The sequence below is a fragment of the Myodes glareolus genome, chromosome 18, assembly GCF_982192425.1.
Source record: "Myodes glareolus chromosome 18, mMyoGla1.1, whole genome shotgun sequence".
Taxonomy (NCBI): domain Eukaryota; kingdom Metazoa; phylum Chordata; class Mammalia; order Rodentia; family Cricetidae; genus Myodes; species Myodes glareolus.
Window position 1 is genome coordinate 66,382,248 of NC_142043.1, and position 19,297 is coordinate 66,401,544.

General features: G+C 47.7%; 1 protein-coding gene across 3 annotated transcripts in view; it reads right to left on the reverse strand.

Moving 5' to 3' along the window:
• Positions 1–5,255: 5,255 nt before the first annotated feature.
• Mapk14 (mitogen-activated protein kinase 14) overlaps positions 5,256–19,297 on the reverse strand; it is a 63,123-nt gene continuing 49,081 nt past the window's right edge. For 2 of the 3 annotated variants that reach the window (XM_048451211.3, XM_048451209.3), the window contains exons 9-12: positions 19,021–19,100; positions 13,188–13,266; positions 8,569–8,742; positions 5,256–7,390 (exon numbers count right to left, since the gene is read on the reverse strand). In XM_048451211.3, coding sequence (XP_048307168.1) covers positions 7,323–7,390; positions 8,569–8,742; positions 13,188–13,266; positions 19,021–19,100 — 401 coding nt within the window. In that variant the 3' untranslated portion in view covers positions 5,256–7,322. Of the gene's footprint in view, positions 7,391–8,568; positions 8,743–13,187; positions 13,267–14,520; positions 14,601–19,020; positions 19,101–19,297 lie in introns of all 3 variants that reach the window. The other variant, XM_048451210.3, reaches the window with a different exon arrangement.

Genomic DNA, 19,297 nt, shown 5'->3' on the forward strand with positions numbered 1-19,297 from the left:
AAGAGGAGGAGGAGGAGGAGGAGGAGGAGGAGGAGGAGGAGGAGGAGGAGGAGAAGAAGATTTAATTTCATGAGTAGTCTTGTTTTACCTGTGTATGTCTTTGAGCGTATGTTCATGCAATGTGGGCAGAGGCCAGAAGAGGGCGTCGGAGCCCCTAGAGGTCAGACAGCTGTGAGCCGCTATGTGCTAGGATTCGAGCATGTGCCATCAAGCCCCATCCGCCACGTCTCATTGGCTTTCTTGGCTGTGAAATATTTCTGTCTGAACACACTGCTGCCGCGAACCGGGAGGTCGGCTTCACCTCTCTGTTGGTACAGGAGATGCTGTCTGTCCGCATTTCGGGACAGTCACACTGGAGCAGGACAGCAGGACAGCGGGTAAGGCTCCTGGCGGCAACCAGCCTCACCAAGTCCTGCCATTTCACACTCGGCAAACCCGTTAGCCTCGTGGCTTCTGGGCTTCATTTCCTCCTCCATGCCCATTCTCCCTCTGTCTGGCAATGACTGTGCTCCCAGGGAGGAAGCAGCTACTCAGTCATCTGACGCAGCTTACTGACGTCATGCACGTATGATTCCGTTTACGTTTTTTTTAAACATTTATTTATTTATTATGTACATAGTGTTCAGGCTCCATGTATGCCTGCAGGCCAGAAGAGGGCACCAGATCTCATTACAAGTGGTTGTGAGCCACATGTGGTTGCTGGGAATTGAACTCAGGACCTCTGAGCCATCTCTCCAGCTCCCATCTACATTTTTTATGACAGTTAGTTACTTACTCTGTGGTGTGGAGAGCACATGAGCCATGGCACGTGTGTGTGTGCGAGTCTAAGGGCAGATTTCAAGAGTTGGTTCTCTCCTTCCACCCTGTGAGCCCCAGGATTCGAACTCAGGTTCTCAGCCTTGGAGGCAAGAACCTTTACCTACTGGGGTTACAGGTGAGGTGTGCCTGAGGTCTTCCTTCTGAAATGTTTGACTTTTTTCAAGACACATGTCAGTCTTTAAAAAGGTCATTGATTTTATTTTATTTTTCCCAAGGCAGGGTCTGTTACTACTCAGTTCTGGCTGTCCTGGAACTTACTGGCCTCAAATTCACAGAGATCCACCTGCCTCTGCCTCCCAAGTGCTAGGATTAAAGGTGTGTGCTACTAGGCCCAGATAGCTATCTTTCTTTTCTTTTAGGTTTATAAATTTATTTATTTAGAAAACAAACTATCTTTTTTCATTTTACATACCAATCTCAGTTCCCACTCCCTCCCCTTCTTCTGTTCCCTTTAAACCCCTCTTCCCTCCCCTTCCCGTCCTGTTCTTTTAAAAGAAGATATCCTGTGTCTGGGATGTCAAAGCCACATCTCCAAGTTACAGCAGGCTACAAGATGTTGCCCTTGAATGTGTTCAAGAACAGAGTCATGGGACTCCTGCAAGACTTCAGATTATTTTAAACTGTTTGGTGATATCTAGAGACATCTGTGGCTGTTACCCACGGGGGAAGGGAGAATGAGCGCTGCTGGCATCTAGAGGGTGGAGTCAAGGGTGAACTGCAAAGGGCGGTTCTGTGAGAAAGAATTATCTGGCCGAGATGGCAGCAGTGGCAAAGTTGGAAACCCTTGCTTCAGATCCCCCAGAAACGCTGACTATGGGGAGGAATTTACCAGACCCTCCCACTGGGGTAAGGCCCCTCCCTTCTGGGGTATGGCTCCTCCCCTCTGGGGTACGGCCCCGCCCCTCTGGGGTATGGCTCCTCCCCTCTGGGGTACGGCTCCTCCCCTCTAGGGTATGGCTCCTCCCCTCTGGGGTAGGGCTCTCCTGCAGCAAGGGAGTTAGATGCAGGCTGTAACAGAGAAAGGGTTATGGGAACCGAGTCTTCGAGCCAGGTTTACTCTTAAGATCTTCCTCGTTATGATTAAGAACCAGACATTCTAGCTGCAGCCAGTTAGAAACGCTGACGATGTTTCAGGGTGTAAGCCTCTAGGAGACTCCTGGCCATAGCTAGGCAGAGTGTGCCACTCTCAAGTCTGAAGACTGGGATGTCCTCACTGGATTTGCCACTTAGGACATTTTAGAGCTTGGAGTTTCTGATTAGAGATACCCAACTGTTAACTCTGAAATCCAAAATGTGCCTGGTCCCAAACATTCTGGGGATCCTCAGCCTTCACCACTGACCGGTGAGAAAGGGGGAGGGCATACTTTGGGAATGTCACTGCTTTATTTCCCACCATGCACCTCAGATGACAACCCATGGGTCTGTGTGGGGCTCCCTTGCACAGATGGCCTCTGTACTGGATGCTTTTGTGTGTTAACTCGACACAGGCTAGAGTCATCAGAGAGGAAGGAGCCTTAGCTGAGGACATGCCTCCATGAGATCCAGCTGTAAGGCATTTCCTTAATTAGTGGATTATGGGGTGAGCCCAGCCAACTGTGGGTGGTGCTGTCTCTGGCCTGGGGGGCCCTGGGTTCTATAAGGAAGCAGGCTGAGCAAACCAGGGGGAAGCAAGCCAGTAAACAACTCCTGGGCCTGGCCTCCACATCAGCTCCTGCCTCCAGGTTCCTGCCCCATTTGAGGTCCTGTCCTGACTTCCTTCAGAGATGAACAGCATTGTGTAGTATAAGCTGAATAAACCCTTCCCTTCTCTACTTGCTTTTTGGGACTGGTGTTTCATCACAGCTATAAAAACCCCAACTAAGACAGCCTCTTAGGTTGTCTCCAATACCTTCTACTAGGGAGAACGTGGCGCTCAACAGCTGTTTTTGTCTTGCACTTAAGAACTTCAGGATGTGTATGGAGCCATAAATGCAGTGGGTATGTTCATGTTAGAACACACAGAGTGTATAAAAGAGGCCCCCATTCTTTGCACTGTTACTGAGTCCTCTTAGTTACCAGACTGTAGAGAGGTCAAAGTCACCAGGATGGAAACACTGATGGCAGGTACAAGGACCTGATGGTTGTATTCTTTGGACAGCCTTTGGATAGTCCATGGCATAAGCCTATGTCAAATAATACCAAGCAAATTCATTGCAACTGTCTCCTATCTTGCAAATGATGATGGACCTGGTGAAATTGATACAAAAACTAGACAACTAAAATCTCCAGTAAAGCTGCTGAGAAGTGGGAAGTTAGACTCAGTTAACAGTAAGGGAGATGGAGGGTACTACAATGTATTGGTAGGTGGAGAGGCCATCAGGTATTGTTACAATTTTTTGTCTGCATGTTTGCGTGTGTGCAGGTGTGCAAGCATCACCGTCCACCTTTAAAAATTATTTACTTAATGGATGTTTTGTCTGCATGTGTGCCTGTGTACTGTCTCTGGTGCCTTCACTGGCCTGAAGTGGACATCAGACTGCTTGGAACTGGAGTTATAGCTGTGAGCTGCCATGAAGGTGCTGAGAATTGAACCCGAGTCCTCTGTACAAGCAGCCAGTGCTGCTGAGCCATCTCTCTAGGCCCCACGTTTTTCGAGGCGGGTTCTCACTATCCTGAAGTAGACTATGCTGGCTGACCAGGGAGCCTGAGATCTGCCAATCTGGGTTTGTAGGTGTATGCTACCCTACCTAGACATCTGTACAAGGTTCTGGGGATTGAGCCGGGTGCTTCTGACTTGCAAGGCAATTCCTCTGCTAACACAGACATCTCCCCAGCCCACCTTTTGGCTTTTACAGAAGTTACGTCTGTGACCACGTTGCAAAATACAAATGAGGATACTGAAAGACACTGTTTCACTTGAAAACCGAGCACTGGGATCATTCTTTGTTCATGGATATGATTTGGAAGTTAGGAACACACTTTTGTTAGCTATTTGGGGGTAAGAGCAGCAACCAGAGTCCTCCCCTCTCCTCTTCCCGTCTATATCCTACGAGGCTCCGGTTACCATGTGAAGTTCATTCACTCAAGTTTCTGGGTCAGTTCTCCTTGCTCTAAGCAGGCCCACTCATAGCCCCAGGAGAGCTGGGTCCAGGTCTGTTAGTCCCCCAAATTATCTGATTTTTATTTGGTTTTATTTTATTCATTTTCGAGACAGGGTTTCTCTGTAGCTTTGGAGCCTGTCCTGGACTAGCTCTTGTAGCCCAGGCTGGCTTCAAACTCACAGAGATCCACCTGCCTCTGCCTCCCAAGTGCTGGGATTAAAGGCCTGATTTTTATTTTTATTAAAAAAATTCTGTCTATGTGGAGGTCAGAGGACAACTTGAGAGTAGGTTCTTTCTTTCCACTATGTGGGCTCCTAGGATTGAATTCAGGTTGTCAGGCTTGGTGACAAGTCACTCTACTCCTAAGCCATCTTGCTGGCGTAGCTGAATTTTACCAGAGCTACCCATACCTGCATGCTAGCGGAAGCCACCTTCTCTCATGTTCACGGGAAGCCAGGGGAAGAGAATGGAGCCTACACTAGTGTTGTGTTGCGTCTGACTATCGACATTATTTCCAGCTGGCCGCCAGAAAATGGCTCTCATGGGTCCAAACGCCCAGCTGTGTGCTTCCTTCACTATCCTCCCAGGATAGCCTGGGGACCCACACCAGCCAAGACCCTGAGAGCCTGGCTGTGAGACCCATGATGCAGCTCGCTAGTTTTAAAAGACATTTTCCAGGGACATGAAGACAGCAGAGTCAAGCATATGTACTATGATCCTACACACATAGGCTCACGCCCAGCCCCCTCTCTTTTTAAAGATAAAAATATACAGCATTGGGGCTGGAGAGATGGCTCAGCAGTTAAGAGCGCTGGCTGCTCTTCCAGAGGTCCTGAGTTCAATTCCCAGCAACCACATGGTGGCTCACAACCATCTGTAATGAGATCCGGCACCCTCTTCTGGCGTGAGGGTATATATGCAGGCAGAATGTTGTATACATAATAAATAAATCTTTTAAAAAATATACAGCATATAAAGGCTTAGAATACTTAAACAGAAAGCAATTTAAAATTCACTGTGTATCTCACTGTAACGAGGCCACAGAGGGCATGGAGCAAACTGTGGGCATTCTCCAATCAGACTTAATTTCTGGTCACTGGGATTCAAATTGTACACCACTTCATGCATGCTACAAAAAAAAAAAATAAAATCTTTGGACCCTTTCAATCATGTGACATTGTGGAAACAGGTGTTTACCGGCCCAGCCCAGGCTGCTCTTACCGTGTGAGCTCACAGCAGAGAGCTGACTCTACCACAAGCGCAACAGGACAGCTCTAAAGGGTCTGCCGGAAACGCGTGCCAGGCCATGCTGAAACCACCACCATGAAGAGGAACACAGTAAACTTGAGAAAGCACTGAATTTGAAAAATAGGCTTTATTTACCCAGTGGTATTGCCTGACATCCTATGGCATATGGGACTACAGCCGAGTTCATGAATACACACAGAACAGCAGTTCCCTCATTCCCTTGTTTTCTGGAGGAGAACCTGGGAGATGGCAGCATTTGGCTATGGATGCCAGGAGCTCTTCAGCCAGCTCTAGTGAATCCGGGCTCTGGAGCATGGCCTCTTAACACAGCATGGTCACATGTGCAAAGACATCTGAATAAAGTAATCCGAGCAGAACTGTCGGGAATCACACTCGCCTTCATAACCAGACACACCACTAGGATGCGTCCTGCTGGGGTGTGGGAGCTGAGGTGCACGCTGAGGTGGCAAGGCCTGGCCAGTCTGCCTCTTCCTTGGCCTGGATGACGCAAGGTCCCACCCTGGCAGTCTGGAGCATGCACGTCCCTGCACTGATAGAGAATAGAGACCTCTTGACCTAAATACAAGACCTGTCACGGCCAACACTGGAATTGGCTGTACATTTTCTTATTACACAAAAGGCTTAAATATATGGGTCCTCATATAGCACAAAGTGCCTGAAATTCAGAGTTATGCAAACAGTTCTTCACCCCTGAGGATTTCATCTTTATAAAGGTGAAAATATAAAACATTAAAATAATTTGCCCTTTCTCCCCATCAGAAGGAATCACATTCTCTCAGGATTCCTAAAACATACAAAATTCCAAGACAAAATTGATTTCTCCCCAAATCAACACTGAGACTGAGAATCAGTCAATGTCAAGCTGCCGGGAGGACCCTTCCGAGGAAAGGTGCCTCTGACCGCCTGGCTCTGCCCTAACAACACTACTGAGAGAGACTGGAAGGAGTCCTGGCCCACAAGACTTTGCTCCTCACTTCGGTTCAGAGTTTCTTAGCTGGTTATCACAAGTGAGGAGAAGACGATATCCAGAGCTGAGGACATTCTCAGGAAAGGCCTCGTTTCCCCTTGACTGGTGACAGTCAGATGGCAGGCCTCCAGGTGTCTGTCCGTCCCGCGTGTCTCTGCACCATTAGCACCTGGAGGATCAGCTGTGTTCAACACAGGCGCACTGGAGTGAGGAGGCAGGAGCGTGCCCATGGCATCAGCTGAGGCAACGTGGACTAGGGCTGCCAGGAAGTCTCCACGCACCTGGCAGTCAGACAGGGGTTGTACAAGCATGCAAACACACCCGCACTCTGCTAGATGTGAAGAGCGCACAGGAAGCGGCTGACAGCAGGAACCTGCACCTGGCACTGGAGATCTCTGTACTGAGGTGAGGGGTAAGCACAGACACCGCTCACTCCTGGGAGAGGGAGGGCGGCCACACAGACATGCATGCACATGCGCGTGTGGAAACAGAGACACAGATACACACACGGCCTCCCTGAAGGCTGCCTTGTTTCTTCCAGCTCACTACTGGTCACCCAATAGCCCTGTGCACTGGCCTGGTTCAGAATGTCAGCAGCTGCGGTTCTGTAACTTTCTATGCGTCCTTCTCCTTTTAAGGCACAAACTGACAGCTTTGGACACACCTGTCAGGCTCTGAAGACCACGGTAAGCAAGCCAACCACAGGCTAGAGCCCAGGAGCCAGTTGGTCCTCTTCGGCTGTATGCATGGCTGGGGGATGGCCTCTCTACACCACTGTGGTGTGTGGTAAAAGGCAGGAACACAAGAGAAGCCAGAGTGGCAAAAGTGTAACTAGGAATAGGGATCTTTAAAATTTTACTCTGCACTTAATGCATCCCTAACAAGAGAGCAGTTTCCATCAGCCTGCCCGGACTCTGAGAAAGCAGGAGAGGCTGCCATGGAGCATCCACAACTCATGAAGTGACTTCCATCCACAAAGACAGACAGACAGACAGACAGACAGACAGACAGACACACACACACACACACACACACACACACACACGTGAACACTATGCACATACATGCACCCCCTTCCACCATGAAGGAATCTTTCAACAAGAGGCACTTGAATGATATTTGGAGAGTTCCCATGAAAAGGCCTTCCCCTCACAGTGAAGTGGGATCGACAGAACAGAACCAGGTGTTCAGGACTCCATTTCTTCTTGGTCAAGGGGCGGTGGCACAAAGCTGATGACTTCATCGTAGGTCAGGCCTGTGACAGGAAAGGAAGGGTGAGTTGTGAGAACAGACCGCTGTCTTTGCCAGCAGACACTCCCTCATCTGCCTTGCTGCCTGCTCATGACCTGCAGCATGGCTTCACACGGGGAGGATCCCGCCACTCATTACTGCTGCAGTGGACGACAGGCCTAGCTCTGGGGGCTAATGAGAGCTGGCCTTGTGATTTATGAAGGAATCTGACACTGGATGAAGGAGATGTGGCTCTATTCCTGGCAATCTCTAACAAGGCCAAAGGTAAACTATAAAAACTCTCGCCCTGGCTGGGCGGTGGTAGTACACGCCTTTAATCCCAGCACTCGGATCACTGTGAGTTCGAGGCCAGCCTGGTCTACAAGAGCTAGTTCCCAGATAGGCTCCAAAGCTACGGAGAAACCCTGTCTTCAAAAACCAAAACCAACCAACCTCTTGCCCTAGTTCTATCAACTGAGACACTGAAAATGCACTTTTCCTACTTATTCCAAAGAGATGCTGTCAATGCAACCACGACCCCTGAGCCTCAAAGCTCTGTCAGTGTGAAGAGTGTGCATCTACAGACTGCATCAGGGAACATATGCACCAAAGACATGGGTGTAAGTTTAGTGAGCTGGCAATAACCATTCACAAGGGCTTTACTGAGACAGGATCTCATGTAGCCTAGGCTGGCCTCAAACTACCTATGTATGCAGTATGAATGACCCCAAGTACCAGAACCACAATACTAGGTGGCCATTGATGAGTTCTTATTTTTTCCAGAAAAGATTTTTTTGTTGTTGTTGTTTTTCAAGACAGCTTTTTCTGTGTAGCCCTGGCCGTCCTGGAACTTGCTCTATAGACCAGGCTGGCCTCAAACTCACAGAGATCCGCCTGCCTCTGCCTTCCGAGTGCTGGGATTAAAGGTCTGTGCCACCACCATCTGGCCCCAGGAAAGATTTTTAAAAATAAGCTCTCAGGTGGGTCATGTGGTTCAGTGGTAGAACACTTATGCAGTACATGTGGAGTCCAGTAAGCCGGGCATGGTGGTACACATTTTTCAGCACTTAGGAGGCAGAGGTAGGTCTGGTCTATAGAGCCAGTTCCAAGAGAGCCAGCCAGCCCTACAGAAAGAAAAACAACAAACCAAGAATAAACTGAAATCAAGCTCTTGAGACCATGCTAGCCCACTTCTGGACTTACTTTTCCACTCATCTATTAGGAGATCCCTGCTTTCAAAGGACTGGTCGTAAGGGTCAGCCACAGGCTCGTCATCAGGGTCGTGGTACTGAGCAAAGTATGCATGTGCCAGAGCTTGGGCTGCTGTGATCCTCTTATCGGAGTCCAAGACGAGCATCTTTTCCAGTAGATCCACAGCTGTCCACGAGAAGAGAACACATGACATTAGTGCCACCACCACAACAGCTAAACAAAGAATCTTCTCAGGTATCTGCTCCTGTATGCAACCCCTTTCCTGTGCGAACACATATGAAGCTAGCTGGCACATTTTAAGAAAATTACTGGAGGGGCTGGAGAGATGGCTCAGTGATTAAGAGCACTGGCTGTTATTCCAGGGCCGGGTTCAATTCCCAGCACCCACATGGCAGCTCACAACTACTTTTAACTCTTATGATCTGACACCCTCACACAGACATACATACAGACAAAACATCAAAGCATATACAAAAATGAAAATAAATATACTATATGTTTATTATTTTTTTTTAAAAAAGAAAATTACTGGGCTGGGAAGGTATGTACTTCTCTGAACATTTCTTCATGTCCTGGGTTTGAAACCCAGGACAATAAACAAACTGTTAAAAGAAAGATTTGAAACAAAAAATTTGGGTTGGGCGAGGTGGCTCACACCTTTAATCCCAGCACTTGGGAGGCAGAGGCAGGAGGATCTCTGTGGGTTGGAAACCCGCCTGGTCTATCTACATAGCAAGTTCCTGGACAACCAGAGCTACATAGTGAGAACCTGTCTTGCCACCCCCCAAAATAACCCCTCAAAAACAAAGCAAAATATACTCCCCAAAATCAGGCTTTGAAGAAGCTTTTCTGCAATGTCAATACCACACTGTGACTACTGAACCAAACTGTATTGAAAAGAAGGTTGATGGCTAAAGCAATCTATGAGGCAGGCTGTTTGACTGAAGGCCCCCAGCATACTATACAACTTATATAACAGTACATAATGTTATATACCAACAATATAAATATTCATCCAGAATTTCAAAGAATTAGCAAGTTGAGGGCTTCCCAGAGGGTTGCAGGAGAAAAGATACTTCTCGATAAAGATATCATCTGATCCTTATGACTGAAAATCCGAGATCCAGAACTAGCTGTTAAGACAGCAGGGGCACCCATGCCCCATGCAGGCATCAGTCCACGTCTGACAAATTTCTCACCTTATTTCTGTGCTTTTCCTGAATTGTTTGAAGATTACTGAGATGACACTTTATAGCCCGACCACTGCAGCACAAAGACATGGTCCTGCACGACCATGACACTGTCATTAACCCAAACCTTCTCCAATTCACAGCTGTCTCCTACAACTCACTTGTTCAAACCAGGATTTGCGTATGGGGCGCTCGCTCTCGCGCTCTCTCTCTCTCTCTCTCTCTCTCTCTCTCTCTCTCTCTCTCTCTCTCTCTCTCGTTGTTCTGCAGCTGTCTTATCTAGTCCAGGCTGACCTTGAACTCACTCTCCTGAGCACAGGGATGGACAGGCTGTGTATCACTGGCATATTCCAGATGTGCAGCAGACAGCCATCGCAGGTTTCCACTACTTCTCTGTACTGATGTACCCACCCTCCCATTTTCTAATTCTTTAGATATATCAAAAAAAAAATTAGATCTAAATCTCTGGTCAGAATGAAGTCAGGCACACTGGGCACAAACACGTCACAGGCCGTGGTGCTCTGAACTGGTGGGGCACGACAGCCACTTGTTCCACAGCCAGCGAAGCTAAAGGTGCTGGCATCTTGAGAGCATTTCCTTCTCTCCCCAAGTGAGTCATCTGGGAATATTTTGGCTCCTGGTGAGCATCAGTCACTTTCGATAATGGCTTTAGCATCACTGATCTTTCTCTCCTCAGTGTCATGGCCTCACTAGAGGTTGAGGAACAGAGCTGCCTAATTCGGAGAAGAAGGAGGAGGAGGAGGATGTTCTGATGGGCAAAGCCATCCTGAGCAGTTACCAATGAGAAAAAAAGGCTCTCTAGGTTCCTTCCTTCTTTTTCTTTTCTGTTTTTTTTTTTTTTTTTGTAACAGGGTTTCTCTGTATAACAGCCTTGGCTGTCCGGGAACTCACTCTGTGGACCAGGCTGGCTACCTGTGCCTTCTGAGTGCTGGGATAGAGGCATGTACCACTGCCACCCGGAATTTTTTTTTAGAATTCTATGTGCACTACAGTGTATGCCTGTTGGTGGGGAAGGCAAGAAGAGGTCACTGGATCCCATGGAAGAGCCATCTCTTTAGCCCCAGATGGTTTCTTCACAGTGCAGGGCTGTGGGTGCCAAGGAGGAGGAAAGCTTCCTGAAGACATCATGTCCTCTGCTATCACAGTAATCAAGCATCTTGCAGCCAGAACTCCATAGTCATCCACAGGAAATACAAGCTTTGAGGTGCAGAAGACACAGGAAATATGCAGACGCTCAGATTCGTGAGCCTATACTTTAAAGGGGAGCTGGGATGTAGCTTGTAGAGTGCTTGCCAAGTGTGTACAAGGTTTTTGATTTCAAACCAGCAGTGCATACACAGAGTATGGTGGTACACACTGTAATCTCTGCACTGCATACACCAGATACGGTGGTGCACACTGTAATCCCAGCACTGAATGAGATGGTCACAGTGGTACACACTGCAATCTCTGCACTGCACACACTGGGTATGGTTTTGCACACTGTAATCCCAGCACTTGGGAGAGAAAGCAGAGGATCAGAAAACAGGCCACATGACACTGTCTTCAACAATACTGAAGCACCAGTGAACTGCCTGGATATTCTTCTCATGGTCTTCCACAAATCTGTTGATTTTATACTGAACACAAATGGATGGGTGCCTACCACACTATGGTAAGAAGTTACACATCCTCAGGACCAATGTACTTAGATGAGAACAAGGTAGAAGAAAGAAAAAGACTTCTCAGGGATCGTGGCAGACACAATGAAGTCCTCAGTTATGCTTTGCTCAGTGACAGCAGTGATGCGGAGCCAGGGTCTGACCACAGGGCAGCTAACAGGTCACTGGTGTACAGCCCAGCTACACAGCGTGTTCCCCCTGACATCAATGCTTGGCAATAGGCTCTGAGGCATGTTTGGTTATGAGCAGGCTGTGCTGAGCACCAGATTTCACTCCCCAGAAGTTTGGACTGGCTCCTGGTAGCTGGTTCTTTTCAGTGTTTAAATGGGGACACCTATCAGGATGTGTGTGACTTCAATCATAGACAGAAGAAATCCTTTTGAGGCAGACAAGAGGGAGCCAAACAGGCACCGGTGCATCTGAAATGTGGGGTGCTGGGGTGGACTCATTCTCCATCCCCTAGCATCCCGGAGACCTTGCAGATCACAGAGACTTCACAGCTAAACCAATGAGAGCATGCCACGGAGGCTGCAAAGCCAACCCAACCTCTCAGCACCCTGCACTCCCAAGACCTGACTGATGTAGCTTAGGCTGGACTCACTCCTCCAAGAGTGCGGGCACCTCTCCTGCCACAGGAATCGCCACAGTCACAGAGAGTGCACAGCCCACTGCACCATGGCTATGAATGGCATTCCTGCATGGGAAACAGCTTCTGAAACCACTGCCCGGGCTCCCAGCTCTGTGGAGGCAACAGCTGACTCTGGTCCACTCTGGTGCACGGTTTCTGGAGGCCTCAGAAAGTAACACGACCCACACAGACGCATGAAGTAAGCTTTAAAAGCAGCCTGCAGTAATCTCTGCAGCAGGAATGTGAGGAGGTCAAGGACACCAGCTGCCACACCCACTCACTCCCTTCCCACTGCAGGAGTCTGTGGTCTGGCCTTCTGTGTCTACTACTGCCCACTACAATGTCCCAGAGTAAGGAACAAGCACCTCAGCAAGATGCTGGAATCAGCCGAAGTACATATTAGCCCCATCTTTAAGGAATAGTGACTAGAGTTTTGGCTAAGGCATATCTTTTTTTTAAAAAGATTTATTTTTATTTTATACGCATGTATTTCTGTGTGAGGGTGCCAGATCACCTGGAAGAGGAGTACAGACAGTTGTGAGCTATCATGTGGGTGCTGGGAACTAAACCTAGGTCCTCTATAAGAGCAGCCAGTACTCTTAAGTGCTGACCTATCTCTCCAACCCCTGGCAAGACACATTCTTAGCTACCATTGTCACTTCCGTTTGCCAGGGGATCCTAGAGGTGATGGGGGCAGGAAATGAGCCATTCCCTAAAGTCTGAGATGGCAAATTAACTCTGCAAAGGCAGCTGGTTAGGCCCCTGAAGGGCAGAGAGAGGAGGAAAGAGTCTGTGAGAGTGGAGGGCAACAGGATGCTGGGCACTAAGCACAGCCCTGTCTCTGCATTCTATCCTCAGCTGGGCCCCATCTGCCACCAGCGGCTGTGAGGATCAGTGTCTGCTTCTAGTCTCCTGCCGTCTTCCTACAGTTTTCTGGTGTCTACATGCACCCTTTCTCCTTCCATATTCGGTGACCCATAGTACGATTCCTCTTTACATGTGACAGCATAAGCGGAAAGTAACAACCATATTTATTAAGATGCAAAGACACTTACAGAACAAAATTTCAGGTCCCCAATTTATGTCACAAAATGAACGAGATCAACTTACCCAGGGGATTGGCGCCAATAAACACATTTGCGAAGTTCATCTTCGGCATCTGGGCCAGGGACTGAATGTAGTTTCTTGCCTGTAAAAACATGGACTCTCAGAATGACTGTGTTCAGTACTGTTACTGCTCTCGGAGTGTCAGCAACCCAGTGCGGATCACTGTCTCAGTGGTTCCTGTCAGCCTTCCTCTTCCAGCCCCTCAGCTCCTTGATTTGAGACCACTGACTGACTGTATTCTTGCTGTTCACCCACAGTTCTGTTTCCTGGGGATGAGACTGCTAACCAATCAACTACCCTTCATTAGTTTTCTCATCACAGACAGGGTCAGAAGTTTGAAGAGAACCGAGACTTCTAAGAAGCGGTCTTTTCCCAGACTGTCTTCGTAGTCAGCTACGTCTGGAAGAGGAGCTGGTACTGCAGTAGAGACCCACTCTAACCTGCAGTCATAGCAACAGACACACATGGCTGTCCTCCCTTCCTACATAACCATGCGGACTGGAAGAAGGAAGTGAAGAGAGAGGTAGAGACCCATCTCCCCCAGAGAAGCTGTCCTTCAGTGCAGACAAGGAGAGTGTTCAGACAGAACTGAAATGCAAACAGTGCTGCCATGATGGTTTGTTTGTTTGATAACCTGGTTCCCCAAAATACCAAGGGCCTGTGAGAAGTACCCCAGTCACCTCTGACTACAGACTGGAGATAGGGTAATGGTTATGAACTGGTCAAGAACCTGATTCTACCTGAGTACTTATATTTATTTATTTTAAAATATTTATTTATTATGTATACACTATTCTGTCTGCGTGTATGCCCGAAGGCCAGAAGAGGGCACCAGACCTCATTACAGACGGTTATGAGCCACCATGTGGTTGCTGGGAATTGAACTGAGAACCTTTGGAAGACCAGGCAATGCTCTTAACCGCTGAGCCATCTCTCCAGCCCGAGTGCTCATATTTAATATGAACCACTTGTGTCTTTAAAAAAAACACAGCAATCCACTAGCAGAAGGTGTTTCGCACCTGTGATGAAGCTGTAGCACATACTAACTACACACACCAACAAAGACACATGGGGCCTCAAGCACAAGATTCAGAAAACCAAACACCAATGAAGATTACACTTACAAGCCTACACTATCTCACTGCCTCAGTCTGCATGACATTTCATCCCAAATGCCAGTACCCTGGCAGCATACAGCCAGTCACTGCCGCAGCAGTCCTCGGCGAGGGCACAGGCAAGCATTTGGTGACATTAGAAACTGCTGGTTAGACAGAGACATTACAATGAGAAGGTGGCCTCTGAGTTAGACCTCCCTGAATGTGCTGTTTGTTCTCACCTCATGGCTTGGCATCCTGTTAATGAGATAAGCAGGGGGTGTCCCCGTCAGACGCATTATCTGCTGAAGCTGGTTAATATCTTAGACGCCTAGTCAAGGGTATTGTTAAACACACAGTGCAAAAACCAACTCTAGCTGTGTTTTTGTTTTAAAGTCTAAAAGCCACCCCCAAACAAAACAACTCTATTTCCCACCTGCCCCAGCTCAGAGTCTAAGGCTAAAACATTTTTCAGAGAATGGCAGGAGCTATTAGGCACCTAGCCAGTGAGTGGCCATGCAGACACAAAAACCAGCTTTTCCCTAAGTGTCAACTTTACTGTTAAATAATTCAAGTTTCCTGGAAGCAGAACGCTCCTTGATCCAGGATGTTAGCCAGAGAACTGTTTTGAAGTACCAACAGTCAAAACCTGTTTGCCACAATGGCAAAGACAGAAGATGGGGACAATGGTGACTAAACTCTGGAAAACTGAAAGACCCACTAGACCCACCGAGGAAGAGGCTGAGTGCTGGGGACACAGTTCTCTAGGAGTCACATCCAAGCTGAGATACCAGCAGAGTGGGTGTTGAGCTATGCCAAGTCTCAAAGACACTGGCAATGTTACATTTAAGATGCATGCCACAGCTGGGCAGTGGTGGTGCACGCCTTTAATTCCAGCACTCGGGAGGCAGAGGCAGACGGATCTCTGTGAGTCTGAGGCCAGCCTGGTCTACAGAGTGAGTTCTAGGACAGCCAGGGCTATACAGAGAAACCCTGCCTCAAAAAAAAAAAAAAAAAGAAAAAAAAAAAAGAAGCATGCCACAAACACATACAAAGCTGATGGCAAAAGCAAAACAGAAGGCACAGGCTGGTACCAGCACGCCACAACAATGACCCCATACTACAGTGAGTGAACACATTAGCTTCAATGAACAGAATTGTTCAAAGAGCCATGTTTACCTGACGGGGCAAAGCGTTACTCACTGCACTTCTACACTGTCTGTGCATGGCAGGAAGGGCAGGTCACACAGACCACTCACGCGTGCAGGTCAGGGGTCTCTAGGTTGTAGGAGTCAATTCTCTTCTCCCACCGTGCGGGTCCTAAGATCAGTTCACCAGCTATAAGTTACAGCTCCTAAAATCTAAGAACCCACTGCCAGTGTATCACACACTCCCTCTCAAACAGAAGTGATGACAGCATTTAAATCTTAACATGATTTAGTGAGTTTCCTTTCTACTCCCTTAAGTATCAAGTTCATCCTTCAGCTGACGTCTCATCTTTAATAAACACCAAGCCAAATAATAGGACTTCATTGTGGCTCCCCTGAATGCCGCTTCTGCGTTGCTCGAGTGTGCCAAACGCTGTTCAACATCAGATTACTGTTAATGTATCTGCCCTTCTTCCTACTGAGCTCAAAGACGGACTGGCCACTCTGACCACAGACTCTAGACTTACCCTCCAGCAAACTACAAACTGAACAATACTCTGCATGATAAGAGAAAGAATAAACAGGGCTTTAGAGTGAACCAGCCAGGGCAGGATTCAGTTAGGTCTCACATGCCCAAGTCCTGCCAACTCTTTCCTTAGGAATGACATGTACAGGATCTGGCTTTGTCTGCTTTTGTCAAACAGGATCAGACACCCCCGTCCCCACCGCCCCCCCCCAAATCTAAGGGTCAGAAAGACTTCTAAAGGGCTTTGCTTTCTTTTTTTTTTTTTTTCCTTTTGAGACAGGGTTTCTCTGTGGCTTTGGAGCCTGTCCTGGAACTAGCTCCCTCGAACTCACAGAGATCCGCCTGACTCTGCCTCCTGAGTGTTGGGATTAAAGGTGTGTGCCACCAAGGCCCGGCTAGGGCTTTGCTTTCTTAGTACTGTGGTTTATTCCTTCTCTGGTTAATCTAGGTGCCAGGCCAAGTCAGTTCTGCCCTCGGGCCTCCATCATGACTATTTAATCCATCCTGACATTCTGCTACTCAGGTCCTGTGTGCCTGTCCATGCTGGCATCACTGTTCTGTTCTTCCTGGGAGAAATGAAGTATCTATAGCATTCTGTTGACTATGAGTCTTTACTAATATCTTTCATTTTTCAATTTTCTCAGTAATTTTACTCACCTGGCTTTTTTTCCACCTGTACTTAGGCACTTTGTGCTCTTCACCCTTATGGGCTTCTGGGGAAGAAACCCATGGTCTTGTTGATGTAACTAAGCTACAACTCAACACCTGGCTTCATTTTTTGAGACAGGGTTTCTTTGCATAGCCCTGGCTGTCCTGGAATTCACTCTATAGACCAGGCTGGCCTCGAACTTGGAGATTCGCCTGCCTCTGTCTGCCTCCCTGAGTACTGGGATTTGAGGCGTGTGCCATCACTGTCTGCCTTTTTTTTTTTTAATGTCTTAAAAATTAGCCTAGACTAGCCTCAAAGTTGCTATGTAGCCTAGGCCAGTTTCAAACTCTTCAATCCCTCTGCCTCTGCCTAAGTGCTGGGGTTACAAGCTTGCACTATCACAACTGGCATCATGTGCTTTGAGATTCAAAAGTACTGGGTGGTGTCATCAACATTAAATCAACCTTGCCAACACTTTTATTATTTTTTTTAAAGATTTATTTATTTATTAAGTATACAGTGTTCTGCCTGTATGCATGTCTGCAGGCCAGAAGAGGGCACCAGATCTCATTACAGATGGTCGTGAGCCACCATGTGGTTGCTGGGAATTGAACTCAGGACCTCCGGAAGAGCAGGCAGTGCTCTTAATCACTGAGCCATCTCTCCAGCCCTTGCCAACACTTTTAAACATGTAGATTACCCTGATCCACTCATGACATTTATGTAGGCAAAAAGCTCCTTTCTCGTTACTATGTATAACAGAGTATTATTGGGAGGATGCTTACTTTGGTACCTGATTTAATCTTGCCCAGGGCTGCAGTAGAACTGTTGAAATGTATGATGTCCATTTCATGTTAAGATAAAGACATCTCATTATTAGGCCACTTATACAGCATTGTTTCTTAAACACAGATAATGGGTTAGTGATGAGTGTATATTACCTTTCACACAGATGTGTTTCAGAACCTATAGCAAGCAGCACACACCTACAAGGCAGAGGGTGGCGGGAAGAGGACATCCCAAGATCATCCTCTATCCAGCCGGACTCTTTCCCAAGCCCCACCCTGCCCCATGTCCTCTTACTCGTCTTTTTTTAGAGTTTCTTTGTAACAGTCCTGGCTCTGGCTGCCCTTGAACTCACAGAGACCCGCGTGCCTCTGTCTCCCAAGTGTTGGGATTAAAGGCGTGCACCACCACCACCTGGCGTTCAGCCGTTCTTTTTAACACACTAAAACAAACCACACAGCCTGTCCTTTCTAAAGGCCCCTCGTAGCTCCGGCTCTCCGGCTGGGGCCGACACTCTGACAGTGACTTTTACACTAACGTGCAAGTGCACGAAGATGAGCTCCCATTCCCAGAGCATGAGTCAGGCAGTCACGGCTTCTGTGTTTTCACTTCCTTATCTTAACAAGTAAACGGTGCACTATGACGTGTGTCCAGCACACCATTTTACCCACTCAGAGCAGAAACTCAAAGCTGCTCTGAGCTCCACGGTCCTTTATGTACAGCCACACATCACAGGCTGGGTCCTGGCCTTCCAAGACGAGGTGATGTGCTACTGCCTGCTTCCTGCTGCCCAACTGGGCAGAGGGCCCCTGTACTGGGAAGTGGTAGGAGGAGGACCTTGGAGGGCACAACTGGGACTTGGCTCCTCAGTTTATTTCCCTAAGAGGGAATGAGAGGAAGAAGGGACTTTCCTAGCTTCCTCAAAATTTCTGGCCTCAGAAAGCAATCAACAGTAAACAAACAAACAAACAAACAAAAATGTTAAAGTAAACTGGAATCACCTTCTTAGGGCCTCCATAGAGAAAGCATAAGTTCCAAGTGGCCCCTCGTGCTAGTCACTGTATTGACCAAGGTACCTAGAGGAGCTCAGAGCCGTCTGCAGATTATCAGGAGTGGAGCAAGCTTCTCTGTGTGGTCTGGGGGGTGGGTGGGTGGGTGACAGGAGCCCCATGGGAAGGCTCCCTGCACAGGATGTGCCACTAGAGGGAAGTAAAGAAGCAGGTGACCCCCCAGAGATGATGTCAGACTAGCACATGAAAAGTGTTCAGAGATTATAGACTCTCAACAGAAAGCAGAAAAAGCCTTTGAGCATGTGGACAATCTCAGAGAGAAGCGAGAGCTCAGAAGTAGACATAGACTTCCCATTAACCTCTTAGAATGAACTGGAATCTCAACTCTCAGTTTTATTAGCATAAATTGCCCCAAAGGGGTTCCCATGATCTTAAGTCCACACCCAGATAAAGATAGAATAAAACACACTCATGCATGCAAGCAGGCACATGCAGGCTCACATGTGTGCATATACATGTACAGAGCACACACACGCACAGACATTCAAAGGTCAAAGTGAAGAATGACGGAAGGCAAGTGGCTCCCCAAAAGGGCAGTAATTACAATCAAGGCATCAACTCACAGACTCTGAGGAGATTTTCTTCAGAAGCTCAGCCCCTGGGGTTCCAACGAGTCTTAAAATGAGCTTCAACTGATCAATATCTAATGGTGGACTATAAAGGAAAATGTCAGGACAAAATAAAAGTGGAAAAACAAAAACAATGAACAAAATAAAACAGAACAAACAAAACATCCCAACAATGAAAATTAAAACCCCCAAACAAGATCAACATGGTGAAAGAGCCTAGGTGGAAGGCTTCTGCAGGCTGTACTTCCAGGACACACTCCTGTACAAAGAT